The sequence below is a fragment of the Tasmannia lanceolata genome, unplaced genomic scaffold (genome assembly GCF_043159265.1).
Source record: "Tasmannia lanceolata isolate RefF3 unplaced genomic scaffold, GAP_Taslan_0.1 ptg000018l, whole genome shotgun sequence".
NCBI lineage: Eukaryota > Viridiplantae > Streptophyta > Magnoliopsida > Canellales > Winteraceae > Tasmannia > Tasmannia lanceolata.
The window spans coordinates 23,240,382-23,265,689 of record NW_027518695.1 but is presented as its reverse complement, the minus strand read 5'-3'; the positions used below and the strand labels follow the sequence as shown (position 1 = coordinate 23,265,689).

The window sequence follows — 25,308 nt, the reverse complement described above, 5'->3', positions numbered from 1 at the left end:
TTCTTAAACAAAATTTTCACATTATCCCATATGAAATAAAATAAATAACTTCCAATAAATTAGACAAACTACGACAACTGTCGTTCCACGATGATCCTAAACTTGCTAGTCACATGAACATAACAATCATATAAAGACTGAGCTATCGCTTACCAAGTAGTTATAAATCTTATCTAGCTGAGACAAGTGTGCTAAAATAAAAACAATCACAACGGAAATCATCAAATAATCCATTTCACAATGTAAGATAATAAATGCAAGCATTTCAATAATCGATGAATAAGACAGTTCAGTTGCTTTTCAGAAAACATGCACATTTTAATCCATGATAAGCTATTAAGACATTTCTTTCTGTTTCAGAAACAATGCAAAGTTAAAAACCAGTTGGAATCTACAATCATTGGAACTACGGCCACACTCTGTACCTGTGACATGGCCAGTTCAGTTGGGCACCACTTCGTGGTGAGCACTGTAGCAGTAACAGTTCAGTAGCAGTACTATATGGTCAGTAAAAATGACAATGTGCCAACACCGCCACTAGTGGGATCAGTTTGTAGTCTGACTGAGAACCCATAAAACCAAACATCGAAAATCAATAGTATTCGTTGTGCAATACATTTTCAGTTCAATAATCAGTTAACAATTATCAAAACAACAATGGTTAAAACATTAGAAATTCATGTACTTTCAAAAGTATGTTTCAGTAGTATTTGCATGCTTGACTCGTAATTGAATTTAAAACATAGCTGTACAGCACTGTTAAATAAATATAGAATTCCTATGTTGGACACATCTTTCTCTCTATCTGAAAAACCCGTAGGGGACGACTCCAATCCCCAACTTACCTAGCAAAAATAGGAACAATTACACTTGGGGAACTATCCTTAAACATCAAGAAGAAAGGAGATATAGAGTGAAGACGATGATAGCCGGGGTTTCAGTGGTCGTGGTTTCTCGGGTCGCTATCCTCGCCGGAAGATGGAAGTGTCTCTCTTCGGTGTCTCTCAGATGGATCGTCTCTGGCTTGTAGGATATCTGAGTTGGAAGTTAGCGGAGTGGGGTCTCGTGGTCAGAGCGTTCCTCCGGAGGTCGTGGTGGTGGTGTTTGGTTCTCTTTCGCGATGTGTCTCTTCCAGTTCAGCCATTATTTCTTCCCACTCTGAATCGGTCCCTGAAGTCTCTGATTCAGAGTCCTCGACTTCGTATACATTAGGTTCATCGAGCTCCGCTTCAGTTTCTTCGCTAATTTCTTCGGAGTCGATCTCTGCTCTGTGTCTTCACTGGTCTCAGTGTCGGATTCCGGTGGGTTTGCATATAGCAGTGGTCGGCACATTTCTGGTTTTAAGGGTGGGGGGGATATCTCCTTAAACCACGAAGGATGTTCAAGGGAGGGGTCTCTTCTGGTGTGGCGACAGGCCCTAATAGGTTTCCCTTAGGAGGAGATTATGTCAAAAACTCTTGGGCTATCGTGGAGAACAAGTGGTCAAAGCGAGTTGCTAGGATATCCAGACGTCGATCGGAGGGCGGATTGGGAGATTGGAGATGTTGTAGATGTGGTTTTAGGAATTTCCAAAGAAGGAAGTGTTGTTGGGAATGTAAGAAAATCTGGTCCAAGATGGATTATAACTTTCCTCCTTTCCAGGTTAGGGCTGCACAGGAAGGAGGCCGGAAGATGGAGATCAAAAAGGAGGAGGAAATCCTGGCAGAGAATCCCCTAGTATCGAGAAATCCTCCTTTTGAGCCTCAGATTTCTGAAGGAATGTGTTTCAATCTGGAAGTGGTTCCCTTACAGTCTATTAGTAATGCCGAGTTAGGGATTTGGGGTAGAGACTCTCCTAGGTGGCTAGGGGACTTAATGGGTATGGAACGGTGGTTGAGCAGTAGGAAGGGTATTAACTGTGAAGTTATTGTCTACAAAATTGCAGAGCTGGAGATTTTGATTTCCTCTCAAATGGGGGTGGACCGAAATAAACTAATGAATGTCTGGATTAATGCAATCAATTCACCGTTTTTGGAGCTTTCATTATGGGACCAGAAGTTCAGTTCCGAGGGTAGTATTCTTTGGTAGAACATAGAAGGAGTGTCACCTCAGGCGTGGTGTGCGGATAACTTTCGTCGGATTGGGGAAAAAATCGGCAAAGTGGTGGAAATGGGCCAATCCTGTCAAGCTGGGCAGGGTTACTCCATTGCTCGGATGCGAATTTCTGTTAAAGGCAGTATAGGGCTGGAGTTGGCTACACAAGTTTCTCTAGATGGAGCCGTCAGATGGGTTCGAGTGTGGAAGGAGGAGGAAAAAGGGAGGTCGGATCTTGAAGAGCGTAGTTCTAGCAGCGAGGGTGAAGGTGGTGAGGAGGACACGGTGAGGATCCTCTCGGAGAATGTGAGCATTTCTATCCAAAGGGCTTCGGGGAGGAGGCGGAACCTGTGATCGGAGAAGAGATTTCTAGTTCTAAGTCGGTTCCGGTGAGAGAGTCGGCTTATGATAGTGAAATGGGCTATCATACGCTGCATGAGGCGCAAGCTAGAGTAGAGACACTTGGCGGAAGTTTTGAAATTCAAAATGATGTTTCTCCTGTAGGTTACAGATGGCGAAGTGTCTGTGGAGGGAGCTCTGTTTGCTCTGACGTGGTGGCCCCTTCCTGTCACGTGAATAGTCTCGTCGATATTATCGAAGCTCTTTCTCCATGTCCTTATAAAAAATCTGATCTGACTTCTCCTTGGGATCCAGCCTTTGAAATACTTTCTAGAGAGGATTGGGATTCGGGTCCTGTGCCAGCTGTAGCAGCATCTGGTTGTTGGGCTGGGGCCCATTTAAGAGAAGTTGGGCTTTGTGGATCCAGTCGTAATGGGCCTGGGTTGAAAAGTATCTATAAAGAAAGGTCAATTTCAGTCTCTGCTGTTTGCTTCGAAAGCTTGGAGAAAGCCCGATTAAAATCATTCTGCTTCAGGAGGGATCTTCAAGAGGTTGGAGGAGGGGATTGGTTATCCTTTTCTTGCACTTCGCACTCATTAGAAGATAGATCTGTGAGACTAGAGTTTCTTTCTGAAGGATGGAGATCGGAGGCTGGGGTCTCGAGAGCTGTTCTGACAGAAGTTGCTACGCATCTGAACTTTGATATGGACCTCGAGGATGAAAGCATCGTGGAGGTAGATAAAAGTATCACCCGGACAAGATCTCAAGAGGTTTGTGGGTCGATCGAGGAAGTAACCTCGAAGGTTGGTGACCAGGCTCCCCAGAATGGTCCGAGTTTTTGTATGAGATTGGGAGCTATGGGCTTTGTAATCGAGGGGTGGGGCAGTTTGTGGGATGATCAGCAATCATGGAAGCCAGTGGTGGTTATCAGCGTGGATAGTCTAGGTATTCATGAGATTGAGAAATTCCGGATGCCTTCTGTGCCTAACATGACCTTAGAATCGAAGGGTAGATTGCCTCGTCCTTCTGATAATATGAAGTTGAAGGGTTTTTTGAAAAGGAGCTAAGAAAAAATCTCCTAAATATCTTAGTCTGATGAAGATATGTCAGGGGGAATCTTTCCGTTTTCCGGAAGTGTTGGCTAAGGAAGCTCCTTCTGATATAGTAGGTAAGGGTTTGAGATCCTTGCGGGCTTCTTTGGAACGATCTAAAAATTCCCCGGGAGATTCGGTAGAAGACAACTTTATTGAGGAAGTTAATGAATTCGTTGGTCATACCCTGGGGGTTATTAAGGATCTGGGTGTGGTCTATGCCGGTCCTGAGGAAGATTACATTTCTGAAATTCAATCAGCTGAGATGAGAGATTCAGTGATTAAGGAGTCTATGCGCAAAGGGGCCGGCAAGGGGCATGTTTTCAATAGAGATCAACCCATGATCAACACTTCTTAGGTACATTCTAGAGGCGTCAGTGAAACCAGACTCATGCAGGTGGCATGTTTACAATAGAGATCAACTTGATCCAACGAATCTGTTTACATCCATTTTGGCTTCTATTGGTCACAGATAGCGGAATTACCAAATTGCAGTCTGCGCGGGCTGCGCCAAGTAAGTTATACGCTACGTTGGCACCTAATGAACGTGTAGGAGAATGTGCATACATTAGAACCTAAAGGGATGGGCTATTATTGAAAATCTTATCGGGGCAAGTTCACCTTTAATGAACACAATCAATGGAATGGGATTGAATTATCAAGTAGCCGTTATGTTTGGAGTGATTCAAGAATGTGTTACAATTGTTGCCAATCATGGGAACGTGGATAATAGCCACCTGGACTGCCGAGGATGTGAGAATAAAGAAGCCATAACCCGTACGTGTGTGGGGCTTTGCCTGTCATGGGTGTGCTCCCAAGTGACGAGAGTTCGAATCCCCTCGGGCTTACCCCGATGCGGGTGGTTTACATGTGATTGCGAGCATCCATAGGGAATAGCCTGACCTAAAAAAGGGGGTGGGGATACCCTATGTCATAAAAAAATAAAATAGACATGGCGTTAACAAAACTAAATCAACAACCCTTATTAAATTTTTAGAAAGAAAAAGTGAAGTAAAATAAGTACAAGATAGTATGATGCTATGAAATCAAATCAAATAAATAATACAATCAAGAACCTCAATAAATGTATTGTCAAAAAAAAAAAAAACTCAATAAATGCATTTATAGAAGTGTACCTTCAAATGGGTCTCATCAATTTTGCGTTTCTGATGACGCGTCATTTTCAAGCTTGTTGCCTGAAAAGACCATGTGTAAGAAACTTCTTCCAAGCTGTAGAAATAAAAATCTTTTCCTATGAGATGCAAACCAAAAGAGCAGGATATCCAGATATAGAGAATGAAAAAAAAGAAAACAAAAGAGGTGGATACAGTAGAACTGAGATAACAAGTGGCAGTCCGAAGGTTAAATGTAATCAGGGGGAATGGTCCCCAAAATTGCCTACCCAAACACAGAAATGGCATGCAGTACGAAGTAGTGTGTACTTAAATATGCCCCCAAATAGACCACATAGTGATGCAAGTGAAAGAAATTAGAAATCTCAACTTGCCATTATATATAATAGTCGAAATATGAGTATCCTACAAACAATATAATCTGCATTTGAAACTAGAACAAAATGATATAGGCAATACCTTGTCCTCCACCTTTTCATCAATATAAGTCTCTACTGAATCAAGATCAAGCTGCTCAAGCATAACCCACTCATCAAGCCTTCTATAGACTGCAAACAAGAAGTGAACAACTATGAATAGCAAAATTTTGAAAGCAGAAGAATAAATTAAAATAAAATAAAAGAATCAAAGTCATGTAGCCCAAAGCGCAATATATGTCAATGACTCAATGCAAAAGAATATTTAAAACTGCATGGTGTAACAGAAGTGGACAATGTTGGTTATTTGTCATAAAATAATCTTTTTGTAATAAGTCATTAATGGAGTAAAAAAACAGGAAAAAAACAAACAACATATTCTCATGTTCTGTGAGGACTAAATGAAGGAAACAAACGTAGAGAAGATCCTGATTGAGTACTTGAAGAAGTAGGGTTTCAAGCAGATGGAGAGTGTGTTGCAGGTAGAGCAGGAAAACAAAATTGCAGAGAAGGATAGTAAGCGACGGACCCTGTCGTCCAAGATAATCCTCCTGATTCTTCCAGCCAGGGAAGAAACAATCCGAAGGAGAAATGTGCTAGGCACCCCTCTACGGCGACGGAAATACAACCCGAATGGAACATTTCAAAGAAGGACAGAAAGATTGACACGGCTAGCAAGATGAGAGAACAGAATCTGAGGGACTGGGTATGCCGCAGATGTCGATTCCGGAATTTCAGGTTTAGGGTGATTTGCCTCAGATGTGGCAAACACTGGTCCACCGTAGATAAAGAGGTCAACCCTAACAAAGGCAAAGGTGTAATTCCATCACTCGAAGCATACGGCAAGGGATATAGAAGGCAATGGCAAGCTTTTTTCTCCTTAAACAATGCCCAGACGCTCAATAATCAAAGAGCTCATTATAATGCTTGAAATAGATTTTGATATGCAATGTAAACAGGAAAAAAAGTAACAGGAAGCTTACGAGAAGCAACCAGTGTCGCAAGGCCTGTTTTAATTTCATTTCTGTCGATTTTACGAGAAGCCCAGCTACAAACATTCAGACAGGGCATAGATACCAAAAGGCAACTCGATCAGAAATGAAATACAACAGACTTCAAAATAAATAAACAAAAAACTCTAAAGTTTCACAATAGATTATAGAATTAGGGCATTCTCAGCCAAAAGATGGTGATTTAATGAAATTATAGCCAAACTCAGCAATAATTTCATATTTTCATCATCGAATGCGCTTTTTTAATTTAAAATTAAATAAAAAACTGATGAAAAATTTGATGCAGGAGAGATCAGATGGTAGTGCATGTAAATATTCATCACGCGGTGTACAGACTAAAATAGATAGGTATCATCACGCCTCTCTGCATTGTTGAAGATCTGAACACAAACACATGCGTTCATAGATTGGAAAAATCAAAGAAAATTCAAAAAAGAAAAAAAGATGAGATTGAATTTTAAGAATCAGATAATCTAGTCGATCACCATATGACATCGATTGATGCTTGTAAGACTGGGGCGACAATAACTATCATCACATTCGTAAATACGAAAATAAAATATCTGAGATTAGATGGATTATTTCCTCCGTAAATGAGTTTATTTTCTTCAGAGAAAAAATAAGATGCCCTAACTGATGAAAAACAGAGCAAGAAATCATGAGATTTACCAAGAAAAATTCTTCGTTGATGAAGATTTAGGGATAGGGAACTAGGATCTCCTGTTGATGAGCCATCGCATTCGGAAACTAAAATCTACTTAAAATCGGTTTCCACTAATTTTTCCTCGTTTTTCAGGATAATAGTTTCAGGGCCTTAGGAAAAACTCTCTAATGGAAAGAGAAATCGCTGGAAAAAAAGAGAGAAGATTAGATAAAACCGAAGAAAGGAGATGAAGTAATATGAAAACTAACAAATTTCTCAAAGAAATTGCTCAAATCAGCGACGGATTAGGGTTAAGAACATGGGAAAAACGGAGTAGAGGACGAGAGGAGAAAGGCTAGGCGCAGCGCAGGGATGACTGGTGAGGTGAAATTAGAGTGATATGAGAAGGAAAGGAGGAGGGTTTTTAAAGGAGAAAATTAGGGTTTGTGGTTGCTAGGGTTTTGCTTTCTATTTATATGGGTTTGGTTCGGATCCTCAATAGTCTATCGAACGGGTTGGAATCGGGTCCGCAAAAGTTCGCCGATTGGACGGTTAGGATCATTCCGCTCGGTTCCATTTCGCTATTCACTTACTATACGAGCCCTCTCTCACATATTTGGATGATCTAAGCCATTCATTTGTTGTCTGATAGGTTGTGGCCCAAAAATATTCTCCGTAGAATGATCCTAACCGCACAACCTATCTATCTAGCCCTCCGGGCTCCGCCCCTCCCAGACCCAGCAATGGCCGGTGCCTTGTGCATTGGGCTGCCCTTTAACTTATCTATCATGAGACCAACCAATGAATAGTTTAGATCATCTAAATAACTAGATGCAACAAACTACGGAGCAAACTATGGCTTTCAAGCAGCAAACGTAAGCTTTCAAGCCCCTTTACTAGTAATGGCGCTAGCGCACTTACGTTTTCCCTTTACAATACAGGGCGTTAGCGCCCTTACGTTTTCTGATCACCCCCGAGATAAGATTTGATTCGATTGAGTTGAGCCAGTACGATGCCCTTCCTTCATTGATGGAGACAACAGCAAATAAGTGGGATCCCAAAACTTTTTTTTCCTGAGTTTTTCTATGGTAACCGAACTTAAGTCCTGTGTGGCCAGTACCGCCCTTGATATTTGATCCAACGGCAGCCCACTTTTAAGAGGCTGTGGATCAAATCAAGGGCGGTACCCCCATGCCAGACATCACGAGCATGCACCATTTTACAGCCCCCTTGTGTGCGAATGGACATTCAATGACATTTGGCAAAAGACCCATATTTTTATCCTACGTAAGTCAATTTTCATAGCCAACCCCAACTAGTTTGGGACAAAGGCGTAGTTGAGTTGAGTTGAGTTAAGTTAATTTTCATGCAACCAAATGTACCCCCAACCAAATGTACCCCCGATGATTCATGATTTGGAACCCCCACTTGGTGAGCCCTAAGCCCAGCCTTACAGTACCCCTCCACACAAGGGATTTATACCTCATGTTACTAATGTGATGGGGCCACCGTTTCACACCTTGTGGTTTTTATGTGATGAGGCCTACCATTTTACACCTCAAGCTTTGACGGGCAGGGGTCCACCATCTCTACCCAAACCAACGCATTTGGGTTTGGTTCACCTTCTTACACCGATGGATAATATGGGCTGGAATACTAGTTATTTAAAAATGACTCAAATCAACCCATGATCAACACTTCTTAGATACATTCTAGAGGCGTCAGTGAAACCAGACTCATGCAGGTGGCATGTTTACTATAGAGATCAACTTGATCCAACGAATCTGTTTACATCCATTTTGGCTTCTATTGGTCACAGATAGCGGAATTACCAAATTGCAGTCTGCGCGGGCTGCACCAAGTAAGTTATACGCTACGTTGGCACCTAATGAACGTGTAGGAGAATGTGCATACATTAGAACCTAAAGGGATGGGCTATTATTGAAAATCTTATCGGGGCATGTTCACATTTAATGAACACAATTATTGGAATGGGATTGAATTATCAAGTAGTTGTTATGTTTGGAGTGATTCAAGAATGTGTTACAAGCATAGTTGTAAATACCGTTTCGTTTCGTCCGGAATGGACGAAACGAACCGGTTTCGTTCAAATTCCGGAATGAAATTGACAAAATTTCGTTTCGGACGGCTAGTTTGACTTGCAGAATTTACGACAATGCCCCTGCAACGGCTCTTTTTGGTTTTTGACCATTTTAACCTCAAAATGTGACTGTTTATAGCTGTTGGGAAGGGTATTTTAGTCATTTTTAAATGCACAATCAATAAAAAACTCTATAAATAGCATTTTCCCTACCTTCTTTTCCTCCACCTTCACATAAGTGATTCTCCTTCTCTTCTCTACTTTCACTTACACTATCTATTCTACTAAATTTCCTACAAGTATACCCTCTTCTTCAACTCAATCCAAGTTTATTTTGAAGCAAAGGGAAGGCATACATTCAACTTACCACTACAAGAAGTCAAGAACTATTTCCAAAGGCTTATTTCAAGTGAGTGAAGGCTAATTTTTTCTTCTTCTCTTCAACTCAAGTTCAACCCCAAGGTTCTCTTTATTTCTTTCCATTTCCTTTCTTTTATTTCTTACTTCATTTGTCCCCTTCTACTTCATTTTTTTGTAATTTGTTTTAATTTTCTTTCTTCTAATTCATTTTTCCCCTTCTTCTACTTCATTTCAGAATGAGTGGGTCGGGTTCGGGACCTTCTGCAGGAGCATCCTCTATTGGTTCGGCACCCGCTAGATCGGATGACCCGGCATGGTCTTACGGTACATTGGTTCCGGGTCAAAGAAATAAAATAACTTGCATATTCTGTGGCAAAGTCATATCGGGTGGAGGTATAACCCGCTTGAAAGAACATTTAGCGGCTGTTCCTGGTGAAGTAGCATCATGCAAAAAAGTGACTGAAGATGTAAAATATCGAATGAAGCACCTTTTAGATGCAAAGAGAAAAGAAAGGGCTAGGATGAGCATATCCAGAGCAGAGGTTGGAGGTTTTTATGGCACACCAGACGAAGAAGAAGAGCAGGATGAAGAAGACCTTGGCACACAATTGCCTCAAGTCCCTCAACGAAGAGGTAAGGAAGTTCTTGTAGAACCGAGTGGTACAAAAAGGAAGAAGAAGGGAATCACAGGAGGGATCAGGAATTTCTTTGCAGCACGAACAACCCCTGGAGCACAGCCAAGCATTAAAAGTGCTTTGGCTACTAAAGAAACAATGGATAGAGCAGACATGGCGGTTGGCATGCTTTGCTACGATGCCAATCTCCCTTTCAACGTTGCCAATTCACCTTTCTGGCAACCTATGTTTGACGCTGTGAATGCCGTGGGTTCGGATTATAAGGCACCTACTTATCATGCTTTAAGGGGTCCCATTTTGAAGAATACAGTGGATGAGGTAAACAACTACTTGGAGGAAATTAAGATGTCGTGGAGATACACTGGTTGTAGCATTATGGCAGATGGATGGACAGACACCAAACAACGTTCCCTAATCAACTTTTTGGTGTACTGCCCTAAAGGAGTCATATTCCTCAAATCCGTTGATGCATCTGGCATAGTGAAGAATGCCGATGAATTATACAATATCTTTGCAAAGATTGTCGGAGAGGTGAATCCGGAATATGTGGTGCAATTTGTAACTGACAGTGAGCCAAGTTACAAAGCTGCTGGGAAAAGACTAGAAGTCGCGTTTGGTACATTCTTCTGGACTCCGTGCGCAGCTCATTGCTTAGATCTCATCTTGGAGCATCTGTGCAAACCGACTGTATTTCCCCACATAGCAACCACAATTGAGAGGGCTCGAACGATTACAAAGTTCATCTACAACCATGGAAGCCTCTTGAATTTGATGAGGAAGAAGTTCACAGGAGGGAAGGAGTTGTGCCGCCCTGCTGCAACCCGATTTGCTACAAATTTCATTAGCATACAAAGTCTGGTGTTGAATCGGAAAGCACTTCAGCAGATGTTTGTGTCTGATGAGTATAGTACTAGTAGGTTTGTCCAACACCCACTGAGTGAAGGGGTAGTTAGTACTGTGTTGGATAAATCTTTTTGGGACCAATGCAAGTACATTCTAAACATCAGCGAGCCTTTAGTGAGAGTGCTGCGCTTGGTAGATCGGCAGGACAAACCGGCGATGGGTTACCTATATGAGGCTATGGATAAGGCCAAAGAGAACATCAAGGAGAGGTTGAAGAGAAAATCAGATTACAATCCCATCTGGAGGATCATCGACCAAAGATGGGATAGGCAACTCCACAGTCCCCTCCATGCAGCAGGATATTTTCTTAACCCTGCTCTCTTTTTCACTCCTACCTTCTCTAAGCACAGTGAAGTAACCAGAGGCTTGTTGGCATGCATCACTCGACTGGTACCTGATGAAGGTACACAAGACCTCATCACCAATCAGATTGAGGATTATCGAGAGGCTAAGGGTATGTTTGGAATGAAGCTTGCAATCCGCAACCGAACGAAGTTGGGACCAGGTATATTTGAGTTTTTTGTTTAATTTAGTATAATTCATTTTAACTTTCAGTTTCTCAACAAATAATGATTTACTATTTGTTACTTTACAGTTGCATGGTGGAATCAATTCGGAGGTGACGTGGAAGAATTACAGACATTTGCGATCAGAATTCTCAGTCAGACCTGCAGTGCGACTGGGTGTGAAAGGAATTGGAGCACCTTCGAACACATTCACTCTGCAAAGAGAAATAGGTTGGAGCACCAGAGATTAGATGACTTGGTGTTTGTCCATTACAATCTTAAGTTTCGAGAAAGGTATACAACGTAATATAATGTTTTCAACTCTAACCTCGTCACTTTAAGCTTTTAAGTTTAACCTTTGACATTGATTAAACTTAATGTTTTCCTTTTCAGGGACTTGTTGAGGAAATCATCTACCACTAGTGACCCTTTGAGCATAGACCATCTGGATGTCATGATGGATTGGGTTGCAGAAGAAGAAGATGTCATATTCACGCCGGAAGACATTGGGTGGGAAAATCTTGAAGCACCTACTGTTGTGGTTGGGGCCGGGGACGACAACGATGACTTTCTCATGCCTCTTGAAGAAGATGTCCATACTGGTGGTCCAGGTGGTGATGACGGCGGCGGCGACGACGACGACGACGAAGAAGACATTGAGTATGATCATCCGGGTTATGATGACTGAGAGTTGTTGCTACTAGCTATTGTCTATGTTTCATTTTCATGTATCTTTTTTTTTTTAATGTTTTTCTATGTATTAGACTATCAGTTGCACTTGTGCAAGACTTTATGTGTTTAAGTAATGAATATGCCTTTTGGGACACATATTTTGGATTATTTATTAGTTTTTCATCTTTTTCTATTGATTTTTTATTTTTTTGGATTTTTCTCATATTTTTTAATATATTTTTTGTGTGAACGAAAAGTTTCGACCGAAATGCACCGAAATGACCGAAATCCCACCGAAATTCCGTTTCGGTGGCCAAAACGAAATGGCGACCGAAACGGAATTTACAACTATGGTTACAAGTGTTGCCAATCATGGGAACGTGGATAATAGCCACCTGGACTGCAGAGGATCTGAGAATAAAGAAGCCATAACCCGTACGTGTGTGGGGCTTTGGCTGTCATGGGTGTGCTCCCAAGTGACGAGAGTTCGAATCCCCTCGGGCTTACCCTGATGCGGGTGGTTTACATGTGATTGCGAGCATCCTTAGGGAATAGCCTGACCTAAAAAAGGGGGTGGGGATACCCTATGTCATAAATAAATAAAATAGACATGGCGTTAACAAAACTAAATCAACAACCCTTATTAAATTTTTAGAAAGAAAAAGTGAAGTAAAATAAGTACAAGATAGTATGATGCTATGAAATCAAATCAAATAAATAATACAATCAAGAACCTCAATAAATGTATTAAAAAAAAAAAAAAAAAAACTCAATAAATGCATTTATAGAAGTGTACCTTCACATGTGTCTCATCAATTTTGCGTTTCTGATGACGCGTCATTTTCAAGCTTGTTGCCTGAAAACACCATGTGTAAGAAACTTCTTCCGAGCTGTAGAAATCAAAATCTTTTCCTATGAGATGCAAACCAAAAGAGCAGTATATCCAGATATAGAGAATGAAAAAATAGAAAACAAAAGAGGTGGATACAGTAGAACTGAGATAACAAGTGGCAGTCCGAAAGTTAAATGTAATCAGGAGGAATGGTCCCCAAAATCGCCTACCCAAACACAGAAATGGCATGTAGTACGAAGTAGTGTGTAGTTAAATATGCCCCCAAATAGACCACATAGTGATGCAAGTGAAAGAAATTAGAAATCTCAACTTGCCATTATATATAATAGTCGAAATATGAGTATCCTACAAACAATATAATCTGCATTTGAAAACTAGAACAAAATGATATAGGCAATACCTTGTCCTCCACCTTTTCATTAATATAAGCCTCCACTGAATCAAGATCAAGCTGCTCAAGCATAACCCACTCATCAAGCCTTCTAATGACTGCAAACAAGAAGTGCACAACTATGAATAGCAAAATTTTGCAAGCAGAAGAATAAATTAAAATAAAAAAAAAGAATGAAAGTCATGTAGCCCAGAGCGCAATATATGTCAATGACTCGATGCAAAAGAAAAATTAAAACAGCATGGTGTAACAGAAGTGGACAATATTGGTTATTTGTCATAAAATAATCTTTTTGTAATAAGTCATTAATACGTACTCGAGTAAAAAAACAGGAAAAAAGCAAACAACATATTCTCATGTTGTGTGAGGACTGAAAGAAGGAAACAGACGTAGAGAAGATCCTGATTGAGTACTTGAAGAAGAAGGGTTTCAAGCAGGATGGAGAGTGTGTTGCAGGTAGAGCAGGAAAACAAAATTGCAGAAGAGGATAGTAAGCGACGGACCCTGTCGTCCAAGATAATCCTCCTGATTCTTCCAGCCAGGGAAGACACAATCCGAAGGAGAAATGTGGTAGCCACCACTCTACGGCGATGGAAATACAACCCGAATGGAACATTTCAACGAAGGACAGAAAGATTGACACGGCTAGCAAGATGAGAGAACAGAATCTGAGTGACTGGGTATGTGGCAGATGTCGATTCCTGAATTTCAGGTTTACGGTGATTTGCCTCAGATGTCACAAACACTGGTCCACCGTAGATAAAGAGGTCAACCCTAACAAGGGCAAAGGTGTAATTCCATCACTCGGAGCATACGGTAAGGGATATAGAAGGTAATGGCTAGGTTTTTTCTCCTTCAACAATGCCCAGACGCTCAATAATCAAAGAGCTCATTATAATGCTTGAAATAGATTTTGATATGCAATGTAAACAGGAAAAAAAGTAACAGGAAGCTTATGAGAAGCAACCAGTGTCGCAAGGCCTGTTTTATTTTCATTTCTGCCTTCTTTACGAGAAGCCCAGCTACAAACATTCAGACAGGGCATCAGATACCAAAAGGCAACTCGATCAGAAATGAAATACAAGAGACTTCAAAATAAATAAACAAAAAACTCTGAAGTTTCACAATAGATAATATAATTAGTGCATTCTCAGCCGAAAGATGGTGATTTAATGAAATTAATCATAGCCAAACTCAGCAATAATTTCATATTTTCATCATCGAATGCGCTTTTTTAATTTAAAATTAAATAAAAAACTGATGAAAAATTTGATGCAGGAGAGATCAGATGGTAGTGCATGTAAATATTCATCACGCGGTGTACAGACTAAAATGGATAGGTATCATCACGCCTCTCTGCATTGTTGAAGATCTGAACACAAACACATCGGTTCATAGATTGGAAAAATCGAAGAAAATTCAAAAAAAAAAAAATTGAGATTTTATTTTAGGAATCAGATAATCTAGTCAATCACCATATGACATCGATTGATGCTTGTAAGACTGGGGCGACAATAACTATCATCACATTCGTAAATACGAAAATAAAAGATCTCAGATTAGATGGATTATTATCTTCAGTAAAAGAGTTTCTTTTCTTCAGAGAAAAAATAAGATGCCCTAACTGATGAAAAATTCTTCGTTGATGAAGATTTAGGGATAGGGAACTAGGATCTCCTGTTGATGAGGCATCGCATTCGGAAACTAAAATCTACTTAAAATCGGTTTCCACTAATTTTCCCTCTTTTTCAGGATAATAGTTTCAGGGCCTTAGGAAAAACTCTTCAATGGAAAGAGAAATCGCTGGAAAAAAAAGAGAGAAGATTAGATAAAAACGAAGAAAGGAGACGAAGTAATATGAAAACTAACAAATTTCTCAAAGAAATTGCTCAAATCAGCGACGGATTAGGGTTAAGAACATGGGAAAAAGGGAGTAGAGGACGAGAGGAGAAAGGCTCGGCGCAGCGCAGGGATGACTGGTGAGGTGAAATTAAAGTGATAGGAGAAGGAATGCCGGAGGGTTTTTAAAGGTGAAAATTAGGGTTTGTGGTTTCTAGGATTTTGCTTTCTATTTATATGGGTTTGGTTCGGATCCTCAATAGTCTATCGAACGGGTTGGAATCGGGTCCTCCAAAGTTTGCCGATTGGAAGGTTAGGATCATCCCGCTCGGTTCCATTTCGCTATTCACATGCTATACGAGCCCTCTCTCTCATATTTGGATGATCTAAGCCATTCATTTGTTGTCTGATAGGTTGTGGCCCAAAAATATTCCCCGTAGAATGATCCTAACCGCACAACCTATCTATCTAGCCCTCCGGGCTCCGCCCCTCCCAGACCCAGGAATGGCCGGAGCCTTGTACATTGGGCTGGCCTTTAACTTATCTATCATGAGACCAACCAATCAATAGTTTAGATCATCTAAATAACTAGATGCAACAAAGTACGGAGCAAACTACGGCTTTCAAGCAGCAAACGTAAGCTTTCAAGCCCCTTTACTAGTAATGACGCTAGCGAACCAAGACGCGCTAGCGCACATACGTTTTTCCTTTACAATACAGGGTGTTAGCGACCTTACGTTTTCTGATCACCCTTAAGATAAGAGATTGATTCGATTGACTTGAGCCAGTACAATGCCCTTCCTTCATTGATGGAGGCAACAGCAAATAAGTGGGATCCCAAAACTTTTTTTCCCTGAGTTTTTCTATGGTGCCCGAGCTTAAGTCCTGTGTGGTCAGTATCGCCCTTGATATTAGATCCAACGGCAGCCCACTTTTAAGAGGCTGTGGATCAAATCAAGGGCGGTACCCCCATGCCAGACATCACGAGCATCCACCATTTTACAGCCCCCTTGTGTGCGAATGGACATTCAATGACATTTGGCAAAAATCCCATATTTTTATCCTACGTAAGTTAATTTTCATAGCCGAACCCAACTAGTTTGGGACAAAGGCGTAGTTGAGTTGAGTTGAGTTAAGTCAATTTTCATGCAACCAAATGTACCCCCAACCAAATGTACCCCCGATGATTCATGATTTGGAACCCCCACTTGGTGAGCCCTAAGCCCAGCCTTACAGTACCCCTGCACACCAGGGATTTATACCTCATGCTACAAATGTGATGGGCCCACCGTTTCACACCTTGTGTTTTTTATGTGATGAGGCCTACCATTTTACACCTCATGCTTTGACGGGCAGGGGTCCACCATCTCTACCCAAACCAACGCATTTGGGTTTGGTTCACCATCTTACACCGATGGATAGTATGGGCTGGAATACTAGTTATTTAAAAAAGACACTAATCAACCCATGATCAACACTTCTTAGATACATTCTAGAGGCGTCAGTGAAACCAGACTCATGCAGGTGCATGTTTACAATAGAGATCAACTTGATCCAACGAATCTGTTTACATCCATTTTGGCTTCTATTGGTCACAGATAGCGGAATTACCAAATTGCAGTCTGCGCGGGCTGCGCCAAGTATGCTACACGCTACATTGGCACCTAATGAACGTGTAGGAGAATGTGCATACCTTAGAACCTAAAGGGATGGGCTATTATTGAAAATCTTATCGGGGCATGTTCACCTTTAATGAACACAATCAATGGAATGGGATTGAATTATCAAGTAGTTGTTATGTTTGGAGTGATTCAAGAATGTGTTACAATTGTTGCCAATCATGGGAACGTGGATAATAGCCACCTGGACTGCAGAGGATCTGAGAATAAAGAAGCCATAACCCGTACGTGTGTGGGGCTTTGGCTGTCATGGGTGTGCTCCCAAGTGACGAGAGTTCGAATCCCCTCGGGCTTACCCCGATGCGGGTGGTTTACATGTGATTGCGAGCATCCATAGGGAATAGCCTGACCTAAAAAAGGGGGTGGGGATACCCTATCTCATAAAAAAATAAAATAGACATGGCGTTAACAAAACTAAATCAACAACCCTTATTAAATTTTTAGAAAGAAAAAGTGAAGTAAAATAAGTACAAGATAGTATGATGCTATGAAATCAAATCAAATAAATAATAGAATCAAGAACCTCAATAAATGTATTTTCAAAAAAAAAAAACTCAATAAATGCATTTATAGAAGTGTACCTTCACATGTGTCTCATCAATTTTGCGTTTCTGATGACGCATCATTTTCAAGCTTGTTGCCTGAAAAGACCATGTGTAAGAAACTTCATCCAAGCTGTAGAAATAAAAATCTTTTCCTATGAGATGCAAACCAAAAGAGCAGGATATCCAGATATAGAGAATGAAAAAATAGAAAACAAAAGAGGTGGATACCGTAGAACTGAGATAACAAGTGGCAGTCCGAAAGTTAAATGTAATCAGGAGGAATGGTCCCCAAAATCGCCTACCCAAACACAGAAATGGCATGCAGTACGAAGTAGTGTGTACTTAAATACGCCCCCAAATAGACCACATAGTGATGCAAGTGAAAGAAATTAGAAATCTCAACTTGCCATTATATATAATAGTCGAAATATGAGTATCCTACAAACAATATAATCTGCATTTGAAACTAGAACAAAATGATATAGGCAATACCTTGTCCTCCACCTTTTCATCAATATAAGTCTCCACTGAATCAAGATCAAGCTGCTCAAGCATAACCCACTCCTCAAGCCTTCTAATGACTGCAAACAAGAAGTGCACAACTATGAATAGCAAAATTTTGCGAGCAGAAGAATAAATTAAAATAAAACAAAAGAATGAAAGTCATGTAGCCCAGAGCGCAATATATGTCAATGACTCGATGCAAAAGAAAAATTAAAACAGCATGGTGTAACAGAAGTGGACAATATTGGTTATTTGTCATAAAATAATCTTTTTGTAATAAGTCATTAATAAGTACTGGAGTAAAAAAACAGGAAAAAAGCAAACAACATATTCTCATGTTGTGTGAGGACTGAAAGAAGGAAACAGACGTAGAGAAGATCCTGATTGAGTACTTGAAGAAGAAGGGTTTCAAGCAGGATGGAGAGTGTGTTGCAGGTAGAGCAGGAAAACAAAATTGCAGAAGAGGATAGTAAGCGACGGACCCTGTCGTCCAAGATAATCCTCCTGATTCTTCCAGCCAGGGAAGACACAATCCGAAGGAGAAATATGGTAGCCACCACTCTGCGGCGATGGAAATACAACACGAATGGAACATTTCAACGAAGGATAGAAAGATTGACACGGCTAGCAAGATGAGAGAACAGAATCTGAGTGACTGGGTATGTGGCAGATGTCGATTCCTGAATTTCAGGTTTAGGGTGATTTGCCTCAGATGTGGCAAACACTGGTCCACCGTAGATAAAGAGGTCAACCCTAACAAGGGCAAAGGTGTAATTCCATCACTCGGAGCATACGGTAAGGGATATAGAAGGTAATGGCTAGCTTTTTTCTCCTTCAACAATGCCCAGACGCTCAATAATCAAAGAGCTCATTATAATGCTTGAAATAGATTTTGATATGCTATGTAAACAAGAAAAAAAGTAACAAGAAGCTTATGAGAAGCAACCAGTGTCGCAAGGCCTGTTTTATTTTCATTTCTGCCTTTTTTACGAGAAGCCCAGCTACAAACATTCAGACAGGGCATCAGATACCAAAAGGCAACTCGATCAGAAATGAAATACAAGAGACTTCAAAATAAATAAACAAAAAACTCTGAAGTTTCACAATAGATAATAGAATTAGCGCATTCTCAGCCGAAAGATGGTGATTTAATGAAATTAATCATAGCCAAACTCAGCAATAATTTCATATTTTCATCATCGAATGCGCTTTTTTAATTTAAAATTAAATAAAAAACTGATGAAAAATTTGATGCAGGAGAGATCAGATGGTAGTGCATGTAAATATTCATCACGCGGTGTACAGACTAAAATGGATAGGTATCATCACGCCTCTCTGCATTGTTGAAGATCTGAACACAAACACATCGGTTCATAGATTGGAAAAATCAAAGAAAATTCAAAAAAAAAAAATGAGATTTTATTTTAGGAATCAGATAATCTAGTCGATCACCATATGGCATCGATTGATGCTTGTAAGACTGGGGCGACAATAACTATCATCACATTCGTAAATACGAAAATAAAAGATCTCAGATTAGATGGATTATTATCTTCAGTAAAAGAGTTTCTTTTCTTCAGAGAAAAAATAAGATGCCCTAACTGATGAAAAACAGAGCAAGAAATCACGAGATTTACCAAGAAAAATTCTTCGTTGATGAAGATTTAGGGACAGGGAACTAGGATCTCCCGTTGATGAGGCATCGCATTCGGAAACTAAAATCTACTTAAAATCGGTTTCCACTAATTTTCCCTCTTTTTCAGGATAATAGTTTCAGGGCCTTAGGAAAAACTCTTCAATGGAAAGAGAAATCGCTGGAAAAAAAAGAGAGAAGATTAGATAAAAACGAAGAAAGGAGACGAAGTAATATGAAAACTAACAAATTTCTCAAAGAAATTGCTCAAATCAGCGACGGATTAGGGTTAAGAACATGGGAAAAACGGAGTAGAGGACGAGAGGAGAAAGGCTCGGCACAGCGCAGGGATGACTGGTGAGGTGAAATTAAAGTGATAGGAGAAGGAATGGCGGAGGGTTTTTAAAGGAGAAAATTAGGGTTTGTGGTTTCTAGGATTTTGCTTTCTATTTATATGGGTTTGGTTCGGATCATCAATACTCTATCGAACGGGTTGGAATCGGGTCCTCAAAAGTTTGCCGATTGGACGGTTAGGATCATCCCGCTCGGTTCCATTTAGCTATTCACATGCTATACGAGCCCTCTCTCTCATATTTGGATGATCTAAGCCATTCATTTGTTGTCTGATAGGTTGTGGCCCAAAAATATTCCCCGTAGAATGATCCTAACCGTACAACCTACCTATCTAGCCCTCCGGGCTCCGCCCCTCCCAGACCTAGGAATGGCCGGAGCCTTGTGCATTGGGCTGGCCTTTAACTTATCTATCATGAGACGGCAGCCCACTTTTAAGAGGCTGTGGATCAAATCAAGGGCGGTACCCCCATGCCAGACATCACGAGCATCCACCATTTTACAGCCCCCTTGTGTGCGAATGGACATTCAATGACATTTGGCAAAAAACCCATATTTTTATCCTATGTAAGTCAATTTTCATAGCCGAACCCAACTAGTTTGGGACAAAGGCGTAGTTGAGTTGAGTTGAGTTAAGTCAATTTTCATGCAACCAAATGTACCCCCAACCAAATGTACCCCCGATGATTCATGATTTGGAACCCCCACTTGGTGAGCCCTAAGCCCAGCCTTACAGTACCCCCGCACACCAGGGATTTATACCTCATGTTACTAATGTGATGGGCCCACCGTTTCACACCTTGTGTTTTTTATGTGATGAGGCCTACCATTTTACACCTCATGCTTTGACGGGCAGGGGTCCACCATCTCTACCCAAACCAATGAATTTGGGTTTGGTTCACCATCTTACACCGATGGATAGTATGGGCTGGAATACTAGTTATTTAAAAATGACTCAAATCAACCCATGATCAACAGTTCTTAGATACATTCTAGAGGCGTCAGTGAAACCAGACTCATGCAGGTGCACGTTTACAATAGAGATCAACTTGATCCAACGAATCTGTTTACATCCATTTTGGCTTCTATTGGTCACAGATAGCGGAATTACCAAATTGCAATCTGCGCGGGCTGCGCCAAGTAAGCTACACGCTACGTTGGCACCTAATGAACGTGTACGAGAATGTGCATACCTTAGAACCTAAAGGGATGGGCTATTATTGAAAATCTTATCGGGGCATGTTCACCTTTAATGAACACAATCAATGGAATGGGATTGAATTATCAAGTAGTTGTTATGTTTGGAGTGATTCAAGAATGTGTTACAATTGTTGCCAATCATGGGAACGTGGATAATAGCCACCTGGACTGCAGAGGATCTGAGAATAAAGAAGCCATAACCCGTACGTGTGTGGGGCTTTGGCTGTCATGGGTGTGCTCCCAAGTGACGAGAGTTCGAATCCCCTCGGGCTTACCCCGATGCGGGTGGTTTACATGTGATTGCGAGCATCCATAGGGAATAGCCTGACCTAAAAAAGGGGGTGGGGATACCCTATCTCATAAAAAAATAAAATAGACATGGCGTTAACAAAACTAAATCAACAACCCTTATTAAATTTTTAGAAAGAAAAAGTGAAGTAAAATAAGTACAAGATAGTATGATGCTATGAAATCAAATCAAATAAATAATACAATCAAGAACCTCAATAAAAGTATTTAAAAAAAAAAAAATGTCAATAAATGCATTTATAGAAGTGTACCTTCACATGTGTCTCATCAATTTTGCGTTTCTGATGACGCGTCATTTTCAAGCTTGTTGCCTGAAAAGACCATGTGTAAGAAACTTCTTCCAAGCTGTAGAAATAAAAATCTTTTCCTATGAGATGCAAACCAAAAGAGCAGTATATCCAGATATAGAGAATGAAAAAATAGAAAACAAAAGAGGTGGATACAGTAGAACTGAGATAACAAGTGGCAGTCCGAAAGTTAAATGTAATCAGGAGGAATGGTCCTCAAAATCGCCTACCCAAACACAGAAATGGCATGCAGTACGAAGTAGTGTGTACTTAAATATGCCCCCAAATAGACCACATAGTGATGCAAGTGAAAGAAATTAGAAATCTCAACTTGCCATTATATATAATAGTCGAAATATGAGTATCCTACAAACAATATAATCTGCATTTGAAACTAGAACAAAATGATATAGGCAATACCTTGTCCTCCACCTTTTCATCAACATAAGTCTCCACTGAATCAAGATCAAGCTGCTCAAGCATAACCCACTCATCAAGCCTTCTATTGACTGCAAACAAGAAGTGCACAACTATGAATAGCAAAATTTTGCGAGCAGAAGAATAAATTAAAATAAAATAAAAGAATCAAAGTCATGTAGCCCAAAGCGCAATATATGTCAATGACTCAATGCAAAAGAAAATTTAAAACCGCATGGTGTAACAGAAGTGGACAATGTTGGTTATTTGTCATAAAATAGTCTTTCTGTAATAAGTCATTAATAAGTACTGGAGTAAAAACACAGGAAAAAAGCAAACAACATATTCTCATGTTGTGTGAGGACTGAAAGAAGGAAACAGACGTAGAGAGATCCTGATTGAGTACTTGAAGAAGAAGGGTTCCAAGCAGGATGGAGAGTGTGTTGCAGGTAGAGCAGGAAAACAAAATTGCAGAAGAGGATAGTAAGCGACGGACCCTGTCGTCCAAGATAATCCTCCTGATTCTTCCAGCCAGGGAAGACACAATCCGAAGGAGAAATGTGGTAGCCACCACTCTGCGGCGATGGAAATACAACCCGAATGGAACATTTCAACGAAGGATAGAAAGATTGACACGGCTAGCAAGATGAGAGAACAGAATCTGAGTGACTGGGTATGTGGCAGATGTCGATTCCTGAATTTCAGGTTTAGGGTGATTTGCCTCAGATGTGGCAAACACTGGTCCACTGTAGATAAAGAGGTCAACCCTAACAAGGGCAAAGGTGTAATTCCATCACTCGGAGCATACGGTAAGGGATATAGAAGGAAATGGCTAGCTTTTTTCTCCTTCAACAATGCCCAGACGCTCAATAATCAAAGAGCTCATTATAATGCTTGAAATAGATTTTGATATGCTATGTAAACAAGAAAAAAAGTAACAAGAAGCTTATGAGAAGCAACCAGTGTCGCAAGGCCTGTTTTATTTTCATTTCTGCCTTTTTTACGAGAAGCCCAGCTACAAACATTCATACAGGGCATCAGATACCAAAAGGCAACTCGATCAGAAATGAAATACAAGAGACTTCAAAATAAATAAACAAAAAACTCTGAAGTTTCACAATAGATAATAGAATTAGCGCATTCTCAGCCGAAAGATGGTGATTTAATGAAATTAATCATAGCCAAACTCAGCAATAATTTCATATTTTCATCATCGAATGCGCTTTTTTAATTTAAAATTAAATAAAAAACTGATGAAAAATTTGATGCAGGAGAGATCAGATGGTAGTGCATGTAAATATTCATCACGCGGTGTACAGACTAAAATGGATAGGTATCATCACGCCTCTCTGCATTGTTGAAGATCTGAACACAAACACATCGGTTCATAGATTGGAAAAATCAAAGAAAATTCAAAAAAAAAAAATTGAGATTTTATTTTAGGAATCAGATAATCTAGTCGATCACCATATGGCATCGATTGATGCTTGTAAGACTGGGGCGACAATAACTATCATCACATTCGTAAATACGAAAATAAAAGATCTGAGAATAGATGGATTATTATCTTCAGTAAAAGAGTTTCTTTTCTTCAGAGAAAAAATAAGATGCCCTAACTGATGAAAAACAGAGCAAAAAATCACGAGATTTACCAAGAAAAATTCTTCGTCGATGAAGATTTAGGGATAGGGAACTAGGATCTCCCGTTGATGAGGCATCGCATTCGGAAACTAAAATCTACTTAAAATCGATTTCCACTAATTTTCCCTCTTTTTCAGGATAATAGTTTCAGGGCCTTAGGAAAAACTCTTCAATGGAAAGAGAAATCGCTGGAAAAAAAAGAGAGAAGATTAGATAAAAACGAAGAAAGGAGACGAAGTAATATGAAAACTAACAAATTTCTCAAAGAAATTGCTCAAATCAGCGACGGATTAGGGTTAAGAACATGGGAAAAACGGAGTAGAGGACGAGAGGAGAAAGGCTCGGCACAGCGCAGGGATGACTGGTGAGGTGAAATTAAAGTGATAGGAGAAGGAATGGCGGAGGGTTTTTAAAGGAGAAAATTAGGGTTTCTGGTTTCTAGGATTTTGCTTTCTATTTATATGGGTTTGGTTCGGATCATCAATACTCTATCGAACGGGTTGGAATCGGGTCCTCAAAAGTTTGCCGATTGCACGGTTAGGATCATCCCGCTCGGTTCCATTTAGCTATTCACATGCTATACGAGCCCTCTCTCTCATATTTGGATGATCTAAGCCATTCATTTGTTGTCTGATAGGTTGTGGCCCAAAAATATTAACCGTAGAATGATCCAAGCCGCACAACCTACCTATCTAGCCCTCCGGGCTCCGCCCCTCCCAGACCCAGGAATGGCCGGAGCCTTGTGCATTGGGCTGGCCTTTAACTTATCTATCATGAGACGGCAGCCCACTTTTAAGAGGCTGTGGATCAAATCAAGGGCGGTACCCCCATGCCAGACATCACGAGCATCCACCATTTTACAGCCCCCTTGTGTGCGAATGGACATTCAATGACATTTGGCAAAAAACCCATATTTTTATCCTACGTAAGTCAATTTTCATAGCCGAACCCAACTAGTTTGGGACAAAGGCGTAGTTGAGTTGAGTTGAGTTAAGTCAATTTTCATGCAACCAAATGTACCCCCAACCAAATGTACCCCCGATGATTCATGATTTGGAACCCCCACTTGGTGAGCCCTAAGCCCAGCCTTACAGTACCCCCGCACACCAGGGATTTATACCTCATGTTACTAATGTGATGGGCCCAACGTTTCACACCTTGTATTTTTTATGTGATGAGGCCTACCATTTTACACCTCATGCTTTGACGGGCAGGGGTCCACCATCTCTACCCAAACCAATGCATTTGGGTATGGTTCACCATCTTACACCGACGGATAGTATGGGCTGGAATACTAGTTATTTAAAAATGACTCAAATCAACCCATGATCAACAGTTCTTAGATACATTCTAGAGGCGTCAGTGAAACCAGACTCATGCAGGTGGCATGTTTACAATAGAGATCAACTTGATCCAACGAATCTGTTTACATCCATTTTGGCTTCTATTGGTCACAGATAGCGGAATTACCAAATTGCAGTCTGCGCGGGCTGCGCCAAGTAAGCTACACGCTACGTTGGCACCTAATGAACGTGTACGAGAATGTGCATACCTTAGAACCTAAAGGGATGGGCTATTATTGAAAATCTTATCGGGGCATGTTCACCTTTAATGAACACAATCAATGGAATGGTATTGAATTATCAAGTAGGTGTTATGTTTGGAGTGATTCAAGAATGTGTTACAATTGTTGCCAATCATGGGAACGTGGATAATAGCCACATGGACTGCAGAGGATGTGAGAATAAAGAAGCCATAACCCGTACGTGTGTGG

The 25,308-nt window shown here is 40.5% G+C and overlaps 2 protein-coding genes and 14 non-coding genes across 47 annotated transcripts in view; 1 reads left to right on the top strand and 15 right to left on the bottom strand.

Annotated features, from left to right (window-relative positions):
• The window catches only part of LOC143849831 (uncharacterized), a 68,654-nt gene that overhangs the window by 10,192 nt on the left and 33,154 nt on the right, over window positions 1–25,308 (bottom strand). For 15 of the 32 annotated variants that reach the window (XM_077359041.1, XM_077359040.1, XM_077359061.1 and 12 more), the window contains 8 exons: window positions 21,897–21,985; window positions 21,441–21,534; window positions 17,685–17,773; window positions 17,229–17,322; window positions 13,139–13,227; window positions 12,682–12,775; window positions 5,096–5,184; window positions 4,640–4,733 (listed from right to left, as the gene is read on the bottom strand). In XM_077359041.1, the coding sequence (XP_077215156.1) occupies window positions 5,128–5,184; window positions 12,682–12,775; window positions 13,139–13,227; window positions 17,229–17,322; window positions 17,685–17,773; window positions 21,441–21,534; window positions 21,897–21,985 (606 nt within the window). In that variant the 3' untranslated portion in view covers window positions 4,640–4,733; window positions 5,096–5,127. Of the gene's footprint in view, window positions 1–425; window positions 563–4,639; window positions 4,734–5,093; window positions 5,185–6,035; window positions 6,101–12,681; window positions 12,776–13,137; window positions 13,228–17,228; window positions 17,323–17,420; window positions 17,534–17,684; window positions 17,774–21,440; window positions 21,535–21,896; window positions 21,986–25,308 lie in introns of those variants that run through there. The other 17 variants (XM_077359051.1, XM_077359052.1, XM_077359045.1 and 14 more) reach the window with 17 other exon arrangements.
• Window positions 6,352–6,430, bottom strand: LOC143852172 (small nucleolar RNA Z195/SNORD33/SNORD32 family). The gene has a single exon (XR_013236736.1). It is a non-coding gene; the product is annotated as a small nucleolar RNA Z195/SNORD33/SNORD32 family (small nucleolar RNA).
• LOC143852110 (small nucleolar RNA U31b) lies at window positions 6,527–6,607 on the bottom strand. The gene has a single exon (XR_013236688.1). It is a non-coding gene; the product is annotated as a small nucleolar RNA U31b (small nucleolar RNA).
• On the top strand, window positions 10,508–12,039 carry LOC143851961 (uncharacterized). The gene is made up of 3 exons (XM_077361474.1): window positions 10,508–11,212; window positions 11,303–11,507; window positions 11,607–12,039. Exons 1-3 carry the CDS (start codon window positions 10,576–10,578, stop codon window positions 11,899–11,901), a joined length of 1,137 nt encoding a protein of 378 aa, XP_077217589.1. The 5' UTR covers window positions 10,508–10,575; the 3' UTR covers window positions 11,902–12,039.
• On the bottom strand, window positions 14,051–14,193 carry LOC143852091 (small nucleolar RNA F1/F2/snoR5a). The gene has a single exon (XR_013236670.1). It is a non-coding gene; the product is annotated as a small nucleolar RNA F1/F2/snoR5a (small nucleolar RNA).
• Window positions 14,273–14,358, bottom strand: LOC143852066 (small nucleolar RNA Z196/R39/R59 family). Its single transcript, XR_013236645.1, has one exon. It is a non-coding gene; the product is annotated as a small nucleolar RNA Z196/R39/R59 family (small nucleolar RNA).
• On the bottom strand, window positions 14,408–14,486 carry LOC143852171 (small nucleolar RNA Z195/SNORD33/SNORD32 family). The gene has a single exon (XR_013236735.1). It is a non-coding gene; the product is annotated as a small nucleolar RNA Z195/SNORD33/SNORD32 family (small nucleolar RNA).
• LOC143852109 (small nucleolar RNA U31b) lies at window positions 14,581–14,661 on the bottom strand. Its single transcript, XR_013236687.1, has one exon. It is a non-coding gene; the product is annotated as a small nucleolar RNA U31b (small nucleolar RNA).
• On the bottom strand, window positions 18,597–18,739 carry LOC143852096 (small nucleolar RNA F1/F2/snoR5a). Its single transcript, XR_013236676.1, has one exon. It is a non-coding gene; the product is annotated as a small nucleolar RNA F1/F2/snoR5a (small nucleolar RNA).
• Window positions 18,819–18,904, bottom strand: LOC143852065 (small nucleolar RNA Z196/R39/R59 family). The gene has a single exon (XR_013236644.1). It is a non-coding gene; the product is annotated as a small nucleolar RNA Z196/R39/R59 family (small nucleolar RNA).
• Window positions 18,954–19,032, bottom strand: LOC143852170 (small nucleolar RNA Z195/SNORD33/SNORD32 family). The gene has a single exon (XR_013236734.1). It is a non-coding gene; the product is annotated as a small nucleolar RNA Z195/SNORD33/SNORD32 family (small nucleolar RNA).
• Window positions 19,125–19,205, bottom strand: LOC143852114 (small nucleolar RNA U31b). The gene has a single exon (XR_013236692.1). It is a non-coding gene; the product is annotated as a small nucleolar RNA U31b (small nucleolar RNA).
• On the bottom strand, window positions 22,808–22,950 carry LOC143852097 (small nucleolar RNA F1/F2/snoR5a). The gene has a single exon (XR_013236677.1). It is a non-coding gene; the product is annotated as a small nucleolar RNA F1/F2/snoR5a (small nucleolar RNA).
• On the bottom strand, window positions 23,030–23,115 carry LOC143852064 (small nucleolar RNA Z196/R39/R59 family). Its single transcript, XR_013236643.1, has one exon. It is a non-coding gene; the product is annotated as a small nucleolar RNA Z196/R39/R59 family (small nucleolar RNA).
• LOC143852169 (small nucleolar RNA Z195/SNORD33/SNORD32 family) lies at window positions 23,165–23,243 on the bottom strand. Its single transcript, XR_013236733.1, has one exon. It is a non-coding gene; the product is annotated as a small nucleolar RNA Z195/SNORD33/SNORD32 family (small nucleolar RNA).
• Window positions 23,337–23,417, bottom strand: LOC143852113 (small nucleolar RNA U31b). The gene has a single exon (XR_013236691.1). It is a non-coding gene; the product is annotated as a small nucleolar RNA U31b (small nucleolar RNA).